At 45.3% G+C, this 14,432-nt stretch overlaps 1 protein-coding gene across 7 annotated transcripts in view; it reads right to left on the bottom strand.

The window, feature by feature from the left end:
* The window catches only part of tna (tonalli), a 302,871-nt gene that overhangs the window by 18,164 nt on the left and 270,275 nt on the right, over positions 1–14,432 (bottom strand). For 6 of the 7 annotated variants that reach the window (XM_070529713.1, XM_070529710.1, XM_070529714.1 and 3 more), the window contains 7 exons: positions 13,729–13,986; positions 12,264–12,477; positions 11,324–11,932; positions 10,105–10,252; positions 9,170–9,384; positions 5,205–5,336; positions 2,489–2,785 (listed from right to left, as the gene is read on the bottom strand). In XM_070529713.1, coding sequence (XP_070385814.1) covers positions 2,489–2,785; positions 5,205–5,336; positions 9,170–9,384; positions 10,105–10,252; positions 11,324–11,932; positions 12,264–12,477; positions 13,729–13,986 — 1,873 coding nt within the window. Of the gene's footprint in view, positions 1–2,488; positions 2,786–5,204; positions 5,337–9,169; positions 9,385–10,104; positions 10,253–11,323; positions 11,933–12,263; positions 12,478–13,728; positions 13,987–14,432 lie in introns of those variants that run through there. The other variant, XM_070529706.1, reaches the window with a different exon arrangement.

Raw genomic sequence — 14,432 nt, 5'->3', positions numbered from 1 at the left:
GACTTCGCGCATTCTGTTGTAAGCGTCTCAGCTGCGCGGGTCGCGGCGGGCGTCAACTTCGTTTTGACGTACCCCTGGCACGTTTTCGTATGGAGCCCGCGGTGCGATATATTCATTGTTGCGAAAATATCATTGAACGCAGTTTGCCGATTGCCGTTGCTTTGCCTTGCGCGCGCAGCCAGAATATTGACGGTAACGGATTCACTTTCTGAGTCCCATTCACACGCGGCGAGCTCCACGCTGACGCTTTGTCGCCGCATTTCGAGCATATGAGCACCAGACTTACTGCAAGGCCATATTCGCGCTCCTTCCGGCTGATTTTCGCGCTACCGCCGCATGTATTACAATTCATATGCTCCAGCAGTGCGTTCACCGATTCCAGGCACACCACGGTGAAAACTGTGTCGTCAAGCGGGCCGGCCGCGACATCGCCAGCGGACAAGATCTCCGACTTACGGCTCACTGCTGCGGTTGATGCGAGCTCTTGTAGTTTCTCGTCGGATCTCATGTCGATTACCTCCAAATCTGAAGGCGTCAGCATAACGGTGTCACGACGGACGCGGCTGGCGTTTTCGTCGCACCTACTCGTTGTCGCACCACCTAGGCCTAGCACTCGGTCGGCTCCATCAGTTCCGTCGCTTGACGCCGTTGGTGGCTCGTCCTCAACCACTTGCGACGCGGTGGGGCGTTTTTTGAAGTTGTTGAGCATGGACTTCTTCCTTTTCTTTCCATACTTGTGCTTAGAGTCAAACTTTCGGAGCGGAGGAGGCATCGTCGCGCGTACTCACACAACGATTGCATCGAACATGGCGTCTCGCGTGCGCCTCTGCTGCGGCTAGCAGACAGCTCGGGAGTGCGCCCAGCCAATCACGTGGCGTTATCTCGTCACGTGCATGCGACAGCGAATGAGAACGCGCGTTTCATCTATTTTTGCCGCCGGTTTTTGTATTGAACCAGCAAGCCTAACGAAGCGGCAGCGCGCGATATTTGAAGCTGAAACCGCGTTCTTTCAAACGAGACCAAGATGGCCGCCCTCAAGGCACTAGTACGCGAGCGCGGCGTCATTGCATGTGTGTCGTTTTCGCGTCGACACACGCGAAAAATCAGGTGCCCCATCTGTTTTTAAATTGTTCGTACGGCTGAAATATGACCTTACGAGATTTGAAACTTGGCAGATAGGGAGAATAGTAGATGTAGATTAGAGAAATGCTATTTTCCAAAATTCGTTTTTTTACGATATTTTGGGTCTAAAGACCCGTGTCCCCCCTTAAAGGTAATGCTTTTTTTTTTGCTTATACAAATGACCGACACAGCTTTCTGTCAACAAACCTAATGAGAAAGTTTTAGCCTCCTATCTAAATACACAGAATGGTTTGTCAGTGGCTGCCACGAATCCATGCCCACCAATAAAATGAAGCGTGCCTCGCTGCAGGACTTTGCTGGATGGGTGAAAGATGCATGGTGCACGATCCTGTCTGCCATGGTCAACAAGGCCTTTAAAAAGTGCGGGGTTTTGAATGCCATGGACGGCACCGAGGATGAAATGCTTTGGTCTGTTGATAGCAATAAGGAGCTGTCTGATAGCGACGACAAGTGATATCTATTGCCCCACGCGACTCGTACCAGCACAGTGAAAATCCTGGCGGCAGGGTGCGCCGCCTCCATTTGTGTTTTTGTATTCATCGCAACTTTAGTGTATTGGGAATAAATCAGTTTTTTCCAAGTGGGAGAAAGTAGTATTTTTATATGAAAGCACGAGGTGCACGGTATTGTACTTTCTTTTTTTTTTTGGTCATGGAAAACAGGTGCGCATTACAATCGAGGTTTTCATTTTTTTTACTTTTTGGTCACGGAAAACGGGTGCATGTTACAATCGAGGGCGCGTTAGAATTGTGTAAATAAAGTATATATATTGTGTGTGTGTGTGAAAAACATTGAGACTGGTAACCACAGTCTTATGATGCACTCCCCATGAACTGTCATTACCGGCATAAGCTGTGCATGACAATGTGCATGACACATTTTCTCATGCAAGATAGGCTCTTTGTAGTCCAGTATTACTATGGCTTGCTTTACCTAAAGTGACAGCCTTGGCAATACAAGATATCATCCCACAACTAAACATAAAAGGTATCACACTAGCAAGGCAACAGCTGTTCTTTTAGTTATTTTAATTATGCCCATCTAGTTTCGGAAGCTACATGGATTGAGCCTGAGCTCAATCTATGTAGCCTCAGGAACAAGACGGGCATAACCATGTAATTTATGGCCAAATTTTTTAAAAGTCTTAGATACATGTAAAATTAGTTGTGCTGGAGGTGAAAGCTTTCATTTAAAATTTTTTGATATCGAAGTTTTTGTTTCTTTTATTTTCATTAAACCTAGGTTCAATTGTATGTCGAGTATATCAAGCTTAATGTAGCTTGTAAACAACACAGTCACCACCCCTCTGCTCACTGCCGATAGAAGTAAAGCATCGGCCACCAACCTGAATGTGCTTGCATTCCTGGCCTCGTGCAGGTAATGTGATGCGCTTGAATGTGATGGGACACTTCAGCTGCACCTTAATGGCAGTCTGCTCAACACCATCCTCAGCAGGTCCTGCACCTCCAGACGGGTTTTGACCGGGGCCGGTGTTTGGCCCCTGAGGGGATGGGCCCACTGAGAAGTTGCGCTTGATCTTGCCGATGCTGTGTTCAGCTGGTAGAAGCCTCTTGCGCAGCAAACCCTGCAGCACTGAACGCACTGTTGGCCGGTGCACCAGTTGCAGCAGGAATAGGTGAGACTGCAAGAGCACCACCATAAGGAGACGTTGGGCTGCCGATCACCCAAAACATTTCAAGCCAAGAAACACGAAAGCACTATGCTCCATTAGAAAGTTGTTGCATTGCTAACACGCTTACCAAAAGATAAAAAATTCTAGGACGGTGACTGCTGCATAGAAGACTGCACACAAATCATGTAAAGCTACTGATTACTTCTAGAGTTCACAGTTACAGTGACAAAATATGCACGATTAAGTGGCCGCATACAAAAGCATCACAAGAAAAACCAATTCATTTTTCAGTTTTTGAGGTGGAAGTAAAAAGAACATTCTTTTTAACCTTACATAGCCACATCAGCTGATACATCTGGATTGCTCCTCCAGCTACAGTTTTCTGGCCAAGGGTTTCCTAGAAACAGCTTTTGTTTTGTATTTCAAGGCCAGCTGTGCCTTAGCCAGCATGTCATCACTGATTTTACAATTCATCATGAAGCCCGATCCAAGGTAGTAATGGCATAGATACAGTAAAACCTCATTCATGCGTTTCCGACAAAAAAAAAATGCAAGAAAACATGTACTAACCGGGAAGACATACGATCCAAAGTCACTCAAAAATGTGACAGGCTCAAGTGTAGTTGACATCTAGAAAATGCTGCACATATTGGTGCAGCAGAAGACTGCCCACATGCGTTGAGCTGGTGGGGTGTGAGCGGCCCGAGAGCTGCGTTGTCATTTTTGTGGCGTGGGCAAACTTTTTTACACTACTCAAATTTGGCTTTTGTCAGGAGCTTTTTTGAGTGGGGAAGTTTTGACGTGGCCACTTGGCAAGAGACACAGACTCACAACTCACGTCCGGCTGGTGGAACCCAAGTAACCCAGCCCGAGACACATGTTGTCTTTTTCTCATTGAGCAGAGTTTTAAGACGCCAGCAGCAAACCGAAGCGAAATCGAGATCGTTGGCAACACTGGAATACTATGCCTACAATGCCGCCAGAGCGAAACATGAAGCTCACTTGGCGCTGCAACAGGCAGGGAATGGCGGTGCGTTTGGGTTGTCACTTATTAAATTCATGTAGTACGCTTCTGGTCGGCGAAATTCTGCCTCTGGTTGGTGATAAGATGATGATTAGCGGAAGTTTGTCACAAGTTTTGCTTTTTTGACGGGCACACAACTGCACAGTTTTCTTGAGTGCGCTCACCTATGCGGTTCGATTATGCTATGGACATAAATATTAGTGTAAGAGCAGGAACATTTGAGACTTGCAAAATATTCTCGTGTGCGCATTTTCTAAGCCTTGAACTATGCGTATAACAATGCATCAAATTTTTTAAATTCTTATTCCTGCGCCAACCGATTCCAACTAGCGCCCGGGAATTTCCTAATTTCATCGCCCCACCTAGACTTCTGCAGAAGTTTATTTCCTTTTCTTTTATTGTTGTTATTCATGAATAAACAGTACATATATACCAATGCCAAATATTTTTTCTCACTTTACGGTCACCCCAGGAAGATTACGATAATTCTTTTTTTCGAAATAGGTCCCTTTGAAGAATTTAAACCTGCAATAAACAATGTCGACCCTGGGCGGTCACGTATGGCGAAAAAAATCAACCCTGAAAGGGTTAATGGCAGAAGGTTCATACTGATCTAAGTTAACGCACACACACATTGTACGGTAGTGCCCATTTCATATGAAAGAAATACTGAATACTACATTTCATACATGTAATACTAAATGTCATTACATGTCATATGAAAGATATACTGAATACTACATGAGGTACAATGCACCAGCACTATATTACGACTATGAATGCATTGGCTCCTCAAAGTTAATCAGAGCTGTGTGTAGCAAGGCTGGCCATCAAACTGCAGTGGATGGCTTTGGTATACCACTAGGAAACAGAACGTATAGAGTGGCTAGAACACCTCATTCCAGCTACCGAGTGGCACAAAAAGGCTTAACAGCAACAACAACAGGATGACATAGAGCAACAATATGGCCACCATAAATCAAGTTTGAACAGTCAAGAAACAGGTGCTACAGCTTAAAAACTGTTGCTGCTGTCCTCCAAGTTGCTTGGCGACGAATAATGGTTCCTTGAAAACATTACAACAATCAAGCATGTAAAAGCATTTGCAGTCTGCAAAATCAGTCAGTGTGTCACACTATGGCCCAAATGGCAATGGCATTCAAAAACCTCATGAGGGCCAGCAATATCAGAAATGGAAAATTTTAGTAATTACACAAGGAAAACAGAAGATAAGCTTCAGTTTCATAGTGTAAATGGACTAGTAGCATAACAACAACATGCATCCTAAAGCAATGTAATGGCATTGAACTGCTGCACTCCTTGCACAGACCAGTGAGGTCAGCCGATATGTACAAGGAAGTACAAAAACCAAGTATTGGAGTGCTTGGATGAAATGAGACTCACACAACAGCAGGCTGTAACAGTGATCTGCACAGTGTTGCGGCCTGCTTGACAGACTTCTTTGAGATACAATGGCCGATGTGAAGTCTTGCTCTCGCCCCGGTCAATGCTCAATGGAGTGGCATTGACAGACACCTGCATTAGATAAGTCATTATTAAACATGAAATACAAGAAATTCAGAAAGATTCAAACCCCGTCTCGACTATTAATGTGAGTGCTCAGCCCACCAAGAAAAAAATGTACTAAAGCATGCTCGCAAAAAAGTCAATGTTGTGCAACAGTTTCATATACGTGGCTCCTCCGCACTGTTGTACTAGCACTGACAAGAGCAAATCAATTTGTTTCACTGGCAGGGGGAACTACCTAGAGATACAGTAAAGTATGAGGTGCATCTTTCGGCAGCATGAATAGGAGCTGAAATTACCGTCATCCATGCAAGCTGAAAGACCACAAGAGACACTCTCTTATCGACAAGTTTTGCACCACTCGACTGAACAAACCCATTGCTTTCCTCCCTTATTCTATGCACCACTAAATGCAAAGCCTTAATTAAAATTTTTTTTCTGATCCCTGCCTCATCTCACTTGTTCAGTCTGTTAAAAACTGCACGCAGCTCACTGAGCTCCATTCTTACTAAAGATGTTTTGATATTTGCACCCTGTTGCTTATTTTAATGCACATTTAGAGCCCAAATAATGGGGTTTTACTTGCCAAAACCACAATCTGATTATAGGTTCTTTAATGTGCACCTAAATCTAGTACACAGGTGTTTTCGCATTTCGCCCCCATCAAAATGTGGCCGCCGTGGCTGGGATTTGATCCTGTGACCTCGTGCTCAGCAGCCCAACACCATGGCCACTAAGCAACCGGCGGGTCGTTCAAAGCCCAGTTTATAGCAATATAATTATTCAAATTACGATGTGCACCTATACCCAGCAAAAGTTAACTAAAAGGAAATTTTCAACTAGACACTTGTACTGCAGGAACAAAAAGCAGTTGATTGGTCTATTCTGAGTCAAGGAGGAGGAATAAACTTTATTTGTGGACAGCAGAATTAAGACTAGGCCTCTCTACCTAGATGATGGCCTTGAGCCCTTGAGCCCTGGCGGCATATTCGGCCTGCTGGATTGCCTTGAGTTGGTCTTCCGGCGCGCAGCTGAGCAACGTGGTCTCCCACTGCTCTCTGGTATTGTTTATTTTATTCTGTGTGGGTGTCCGAGGACAAGCCCAAACCATGTGTTGTAGGTCCACCCTTTCTTGACAGAATCTACATATATCCATGTAAAGGTCCAGGTAGTAACGGTGGTAGGCCAACGGGTTCGTATATGTATCTGTTTGTAAGAGGCGGCGTGTGGACACTTGCCTTTTACTCAGCGAGGAGTGTGCCGGGGGGAAATGGGCCCTTCCCAATTTGTAGTGTTTGGTGATCTCATTAAAGCTAGTCCTCCGGTCTCTCTCCGTTCCCAGTATTTGTTGCATGTCGCCTGCTCGGCCTGTCAGTTCTCGAACCAGGTGATGCGCTATTTCCGAGTCAATGTGGCATTTTTTAACTAGACCTACCTAGCAAATGTTTGACTAGACTCTCATACTACAGCAATAAAAAGCAGTTGGTTGGGTTTATGCTGAGTCACCATGGCATTTTAACAGTACAAAATCTTATAAATGTATTTTTTATCAAATTAAACATGATACTGCACACCACAGGCGTATCATGAAATCTAAAAGTTAGTAACTGTTTAGTTTTACACCCCAAACCTACACCTCAACTACAAGAGGTGCCATATTCACATGAAGGGCACCAGACTAATATTGGCCAAATATTTTCAATAAAGTTTCAGTAAAGAACAGTATAATTTGAACTTTTTCATACCAGTCCCTCTGGTATGTAGCCATAATAGCCAGCCAGAACAATAGTCAATCAGCCACCATAACAGGTACACGTTCCCATGGGCTTTTCCAGTGGGTGAACAGGTGTGCCCAGAAATGCTCTGAATGTGCTCGAGTGACGGCTTTTGTCGGCTTCAGCAAAGCCGTTGTGACCTGCTCATTGGGCTCATGAATGCTCACGAGCATTTCTAGAGCAGTTCTCCCACAGGAAAGCATCACAAATGAAGCTCTAGAAGTCTACACAACCATTTATAAAACTGAGCACAGACAGGGCACAAAAACACATTAAATATTCAGACAACAAAGATGTCTTTTCTGATCACCAATTACACAAACACTATGGCTTAAATTAAAGCTATAGGCACATGACATTTCCTATCACATTTTGTTAGACTAAGTAAGTCTTAATACTCCTTGCTTAACATAACAAGACTTTCAATGTGTTTGGTTTTTTGCAAATATCAAGCCCAATGAATGTGACACCAATTATACACTGAAGACTGGCTACATAGATTATCATGCACTCAAAAAGTGGTGCTGACAAGCTTAGTAGAATAAAAATGTATATACATCTTGGGGACAAAAGACATTGCAATTAATATCATAAGTTGCCAGCCTGCCACTACCTCTAAGTTTAAGTATTCTTTGTTCAACAAACTGTGAAACAGAATGCCTGGCTTTGAAAACTGAAACCATTCAATTTAGCCTTCATTCAAAAGCCTGTAAAGTTTGGTGCATGTCAAGAATTCTATGCTGTGGCGTTATAATAGTCCATCCTCCATTACTACAAATCGGGGCGTATCACGGGCGTTCGGAGTTCCCGAAAGTTGCGTGCAGGACTGGCGCAAACAGGAGAGGCGTTCTACGCCAGCGGCTGCTAGAGTTGCTGTATATGGCTCCGGCAGGGAGCCATATCCCTGCGGGAGGCATATACAGCGACTCTAGTGGCTGCTACGTAGCACGCAGCTGCACGGCTTCAATCTTGAAAGCGATCTGCGATTGGAGACAGAGTCTGCGCACTGCGCTGCGTTCTCGCCGCTTAGTTCACGTTGAAGCAATAGGTCGCACAAATGTCAATCCGCTCGCTCCTGCTGCTGCATTTCCTCACTCCAGAGTTTTGATAGAGTTTCCACAGTCATTGAGTGAGCCATTCCATGATTGCTTGTGCGTGTGACACCATGCTTGTTAACTTAGTTAGTAAGCGAATGTTTAAAAGTTTATACGGCCAATAAAACTACTATCCTTGCTTTTCGTATGGCTGTCTACTAATTTGCTATCGTAATCGATGCTTCGCCTTTCGGGTGAAGCTGCAACTTTTTTTATTTATCGCAACTTTAGTGCATTGGGAGTAAATCTTTGTTTTCACCAAATGAGAGAAAGTTGTATTCCTGTATGAAAGAATGAGGTGTGAAGTACTGTAAAGGACTTTTCTGTTTTTTAGGTCACAGCAAATGGGTGCACGTTACAATCGAGGGCATGTTAGAATTGAGTAAATACAGTATTTTATTTATGCAATGAAGTTCACTTTTAACGGACCACAGTAGAACGGACTATGGGCAACAGCGGGCCAAATTAGCGGCAATTCCACCTTCTTTTGCGCTCGAGGCACGAGGAGGAGGCTAGAGAGAGAGGGGTGCTACTCCGCCGGCTGCTGCTTGCGGCACAACCGCCGTATCTTTAAAGTGATCTGCGATGTGGACAAAGTGCGCCCAGTGCCAGTAGCTTCGTATACATTGTGCTTTCGACATTTAGTTTGCGCTGAAGAGAGAGACAGCACAAAGGTCAATTCGCTCGCTGCTGTTGCTGCTACGTTTATCTTGCTTAATTTGCTATCGCAATTGATGGTTCACTTTTCAAGCGAAACTGCGACCCTTTTTGTTCCTTTCCTTCGGACGTTCGTCACTCACTTTTTGCCATAAAGTTGTTGGACATAATGACAAAAATTTCAGAAGTGAGGCATTTTTAATATTACGGACTTCAGGTAAAATGGATGTTTTTTGTCGGATTATCAGGGTCCGTTGTAACGAGAGTCGAGTGTAGCAGAACCACAAAATAAATAGAAATGCCGCAGGACACCAACCTGTACTGAAGCAGGCCAATTGGTGTGCATCTGGCGATCCTCATGGTGGAAGCACTTGAGCTGCAGCTCCAAGTCAGAGCGCCAGACGAGTGTCTCGTGCACCGAGGGCTTCAGGTGGAACACGTGGTTACTGACTGCAAGGTTATGCTCCAGCCGGAAGGGCGCCAGGATGATGCCATCTTTCACAGGGAATGTGAGGCGCAACTCGTCATCCTCTGCAGGCAAGAAAGGAGTAACGCATTCAACTGACTTTGATCTAGTCACAGCAAGAGCAGGCATCAGCTGCAAAATATGCATGCAGGGTGCAGTGCACTAGACAGATCAAGCAACATGATGGCAAACGAGACAAAAAAATTCACAGGACAGAGCGGAGCCTACAAGTACAGCATGCATGTGTTTTGACACATTCGGCAATTGATGCCCTTTATCAATCAGCAACCAGGTACCATTTTTTAGCTTAGGTCCTCTAATCACAGCACAAAGAAGGCTGCACCACAGCAACGGCAAAGTTCAACAGCAGGACAAATGCTGGCTGGTATACTACCAGGTGAGGGGGGGGGGAGAGAGAAATGTGAAATTTGGTGTTTTTATATTTATGCATTGAATCCAGACCACATCTGTTAATTCAAACCTTAATGGACATGCAAAACTAGTTTGAATTACGTGGCATTTGAATCAAATAGAATGTTTAATATGCATTTGTGACCTCAGGGCTTTTGAGCATGGTCTAATAAATGGTAGGTTCAAATAACTGATGTAAAATTTATGAGACAGACCACATTTATTCATTTCAACAGGTGTTCCATCAATGCAGAATGTTCACTGAACACCTATTGTTCACGTCTGTTAATTTTCTGGTGTTCATATTTTGGGAACTTTATAAGCTTAAACATGACAGCATGAAAAACTTTATATCATACTCAAACACAACTCACTCTGAATGGGCAGAGGAGGCTTGATATCAGGGAACACAGGCTTTGTGTCCTGGCTTGGAGACAGGTATGGGGGCATGCCCGATGCTGGGGTCAGTGGTGGAGTGGGGTTGCCAGGAATGGGCGAGTGCTGGTAGTTCATGCTCCGCTGCTGTCAGTAAAACATAAAGAAAGCATGTCAGGGTGTCATACTTACGTACTAGTGCAAATTATGCATTATTTCATTATATCAAGCTATGCATAACAGAGAGCCACTGTAGTTTTGAGCTGAGTGACTAGCAAGTTGATTAAGCACATGTCTCCTATTACATCTGCATGTAAATTTCAGGGCCCCTAAACAATCTTCTGAATTTTTTTTATACATTTCAAACAAACGTACTTATCGTATAGGGAATGCCGTGACCATTATATGATCTCTTGCGAATGCAGCAGTGCTATGTGTTCAGCAGGAATGCCCAAAAATTCAAAAAATAATCCTATGCTCCTCTCCTGGCCTTTACGGTGCGCCTCCTTCGCACATCATAATGTGAACAGGGTGCTGCAGCTGATGTCACCAGGGGAAAAAGCTGTCAATTGGTCAGTCATTGAGGAATGACAGTGCCAACATGAACGAGCCAACTGTGCCTCAATAATGTCAGGGGTCTTGCCCATTTGTGAGCCACTGAACCTTTTATGAAGCTTCCACTGAAGTCAGCTTCACGTAGAGGGCAATTAGGGGTGGACAAGGGAGCCGCCTTTCCTATGGTGTGCCAACGCAACCCATAGCTCTCACTGTACTACGCAGAGTTAGCTAAGTAAGGAGCAAGGGGGAGAGGGCACTAGGGGGAAGGGTAGCAAGAAATGGCAACAGCCACGTACTCATTCAATCAACACTATTACTGCCCCATTTCAAAAAATTCTTGCAGCTAGATCTTCAAAGTATACTAGTACACATCAGGCACTATGTGGCTAAATTTCAAGCTCAGGGTGGTTCAGGGGCCCCTTAGGGCAAAACTCTAACTGCTGAAACAGAACTTGTGTCTGTGCCCATGGCACTAGTTACATGAGCGGCAATAAAAATGAAGATCCACCTTTCCATAAGCGTTACTGCAGAAGCCATTGATGCAAACAAAATATTGAGGTCAAACATATTAGCAAAGAAGTTCTGTTATGAAGATCACTTTCTAATATGCTGGCACCACTCTACCAGTCGGAAAGAGATGAAATGGAAGGAAGGTCGCACCTGGAAGCCATGCGGTGCATACTGGCCACCCTGCATAAACTGCTGCTCATACTGCGCCTGCGGACCCATGGGCTGCTGGTAGTACTGGCCTCCCTGTGCAGTGCTTGGGTAGGCAGCTGGAGTGGGCATGCCTTGGCCAGGGGGTCGACCTCGCAGGGGAGACCCCTGGTGGTAGGCTGCCAGGGCTCCTTGAGAGGCAGGGGCGCCTCCCCCGTAGCCAGCTCCCTGCTGCTTTGGAAATGGCCCACCGGCTGCCCCTGGGTACTGGGGCCCATACTGCTGCTGTGGAGCGCCCATGTAACCCCCCTGCATGGGACCTGCTGGGTACTGCTGCTGCTGTTGTTGCTGCTGCTGCTGTTGCTGCTGCTGGTGTCGCTTATGTGCCAGGTACTGCTGGGGGCTTGGGTAGGGTCTGCCGCGGGGTGGTGGCTGCTGTTGCTGGTTGTAAAGAGGCCCACCCGCCCCACCAAGTTTGGAGGCTGCCCCCAGGGGCCCCATAGTTGGTCCCATCAGACCTCCCATCTGACCAGCGGCTGCAGCACCATGCGGAGGACCCCGCTGAGGAGGCACCCCATAGCCTGCGCCCGGAAACTGCTGGTGGCCCCCCATCTAGAGGAAAAAGGAGCAATGCATAATTCACACTGTGAGGAGGAAGCATTGGCAATTCTAGACAGTGAAAGCAAAATAGGTTTAGTTATTTAAGACATAAGCAGGACTCGTCTCCTTCTCTTGAGTTCTATATTAGAACAACATCAAGAAGTAAGATCAATAAGTGTTCTGCATACACAGTCCCTAAAGATATTACAGGTTTGACAGTTGGGCACTGTCTCTGTTGCACGTGCATCTTTTTATTTGTGCTTTGGAGACAAGTTACCACAAAGTATAGCTTTTATTTCTATAGCTAAACATCATAGCACTGCAAATATCAATGAGTGTGTACCTGTCCATACTGTCCGCCCATGACTTCCTGCTGCCGCTGCTCCTGGAGAGCAACCACACTTGCTGTAGCTGTAGCTGTAGCAGTGGCCGCAGCCACCAGGGCTGCTGTGCTGAGGGCTGACGGACCTGTCTGGAATTCACCTGCTGTGCCATGTCCAGCAGCTCCCATGGCACCAGGCATGCCACCAGCCATGCCTGCAGGATTCTGGCCATACCTAAGCAAACAAAACATAGCAGGCAATAAGCAACCAAGATGTCCTAAGAGCATCAATCATCATGGAATTCCCTGATGATTGGTGCCCAGATGGCATACTTCACACATTAATCAGCGTCGCTTACAAGACTGCGACTGTGCCTACCATGCACTTCCTAATACCTGCTTGTTGGTTAGAACATTATGCATACATTATGTACTGTTTTTAAAACACCCTTGCACTGAAACAGATCGCATGCCGCTTGCAAGGTGTATACATCCTGTATTCTTGTATATAGTTAAGCCTTTCATTTCTGTTTTTGAGCTCTAGTACCTGAACACCACCAAAGCACACTGTTAACATTATCTCAGAAGATGACAAAACAAGCTACTGGCTAGAGTAACAAGGCATAGATGAAATGATCAGGCACCTTGCTTAGCCTGGAATGTCCTAGCATCTCACTGTAACTTGCCAAGCTAGAATTTCAGATCACGGAAGAGCAACAAGCAATAACTGCAATTCCCTTTACCAATATGGCTTGTGCGTGCACAAAAAGAAGAAAAACAATTCAGGAGTGCACAACCAACCTGCAAATAATGAGACCTTATATGAAGATAATATGCAACCAAAGCTATTGTGTATGGCCACAAACCTACTGGCAGTGATAAACAGTAAGGGCGAAAATAAGCTAACAAAACACCTATCCTGCAAGAAACAACAGTAAACTGAAACAAGATTGTACATATCAAAAGAATGACTAAAGGCAAACCACCTGTATTAAAGAAAAATACTATGGCGCCTGAATTATATAGGTGGAATGCATTTCAATAAACCACATGGCCACAAAATGTGGCAGTGACCTTAAAGTAGTACAAAGCCACTTTCAGGTGGGTGTCATTTTTCTCTTTTGAGAATCTTCATCTCCCAATATCTGCACAACTCAGTTAGTTAACATATAAGTCCTTAACGTTTCTAATGTAACAGGGCTAGTATAACTTAAGGATTCATTTCGCTCGACATTATTCCTTTCTTATCATTAATCACTCAAGATAAGCCGATCCTGGTGATAATGTAACAGCTCAGATGAGTGACTACAGGTGAAAAGCAATAGAACTGGAATAAAATTGTTACAGCAGCCACGTACAATTAAGTGACAGAGAGCATCACCGTAATGCACACAAAACTTGGTGATGGCTAAAGCTTAGCCTTGTTGACAGCCTTGAAAGTTTTAGAGCCTCCTAGCATAAAAAGTGCATGACAAGAGAATCTCACCCAGCATATGCATTGGGAGGCTGTCGGGAAGGTGGCACGGGTGAGTAACCCTTGTTGGGGCCTAGAGGTGATCCTGATGGGTAGCCAGAAGGGGCATACGGGCCCCCCTTAGCCTGGGGGGGCCCAGGCGCGTAGGGCGCTGCGCTCTGCGTGGTGGATGTCACTCCCCACACCGTGGTCACTACTGACAGCTGCTGCTGCTGGCTCACGGGGCCACCCCCGCTTTGCCAGCCCAGGCCCGACATGCCTCCGGCATCACTGCACGAAGCACATACACAGAATGGTCACAAACACAAATCTAGAGTCTAAGTTATGTCTGAAAGTTGCACAACCATAAGAGGGATGCCCCAGTAAAGAGCTCCAGATTGTTTTTGGCCAAGTGATGCTTTTTCAATGCGCACCAAAACCTTCAAACACAAGCATTTTTGCACTTCAGCTCTTTGAGAATGAAGAATTACAAAAAAAAACAACCTGTGCCATCATTCTCAGCATCAAGAGGCCACAGTCACTGTGCCATCACAGTGAATCATCAGCTCGTAGTAATACCACAACAGAAATGATAGTCACTCACAGCTGCACATATTTTTTCCTCCTCTCATGTTTTATGGCCACTCATTGCCACTCACACTGGTCTAGCATTACACGGTCACATAAAAGTCTGTTCTGCTGAATACGTGTGCAGAATACATTTGCGAGAGCTTTAT

Source organism: Dermacentor albipictus, chromosome 1 (genome assembly GCF_038994185.2).
Source record: "Dermacentor albipictus isolate Rhodes 1998 colony chromosome 1, USDA_Dalb.pri_finalv2, whole genome shotgun sequence".
Taxonomy (NCBI): domain Eukaryota; kingdom Metazoa; phylum Arthropoda; class Arachnida; order Ixodida; family Ixodidae; genus Dermacentor; species Dermacentor albipictus.
This window is presented reverse-complemented; position numbering and strand designations above follow the sequence as displayed.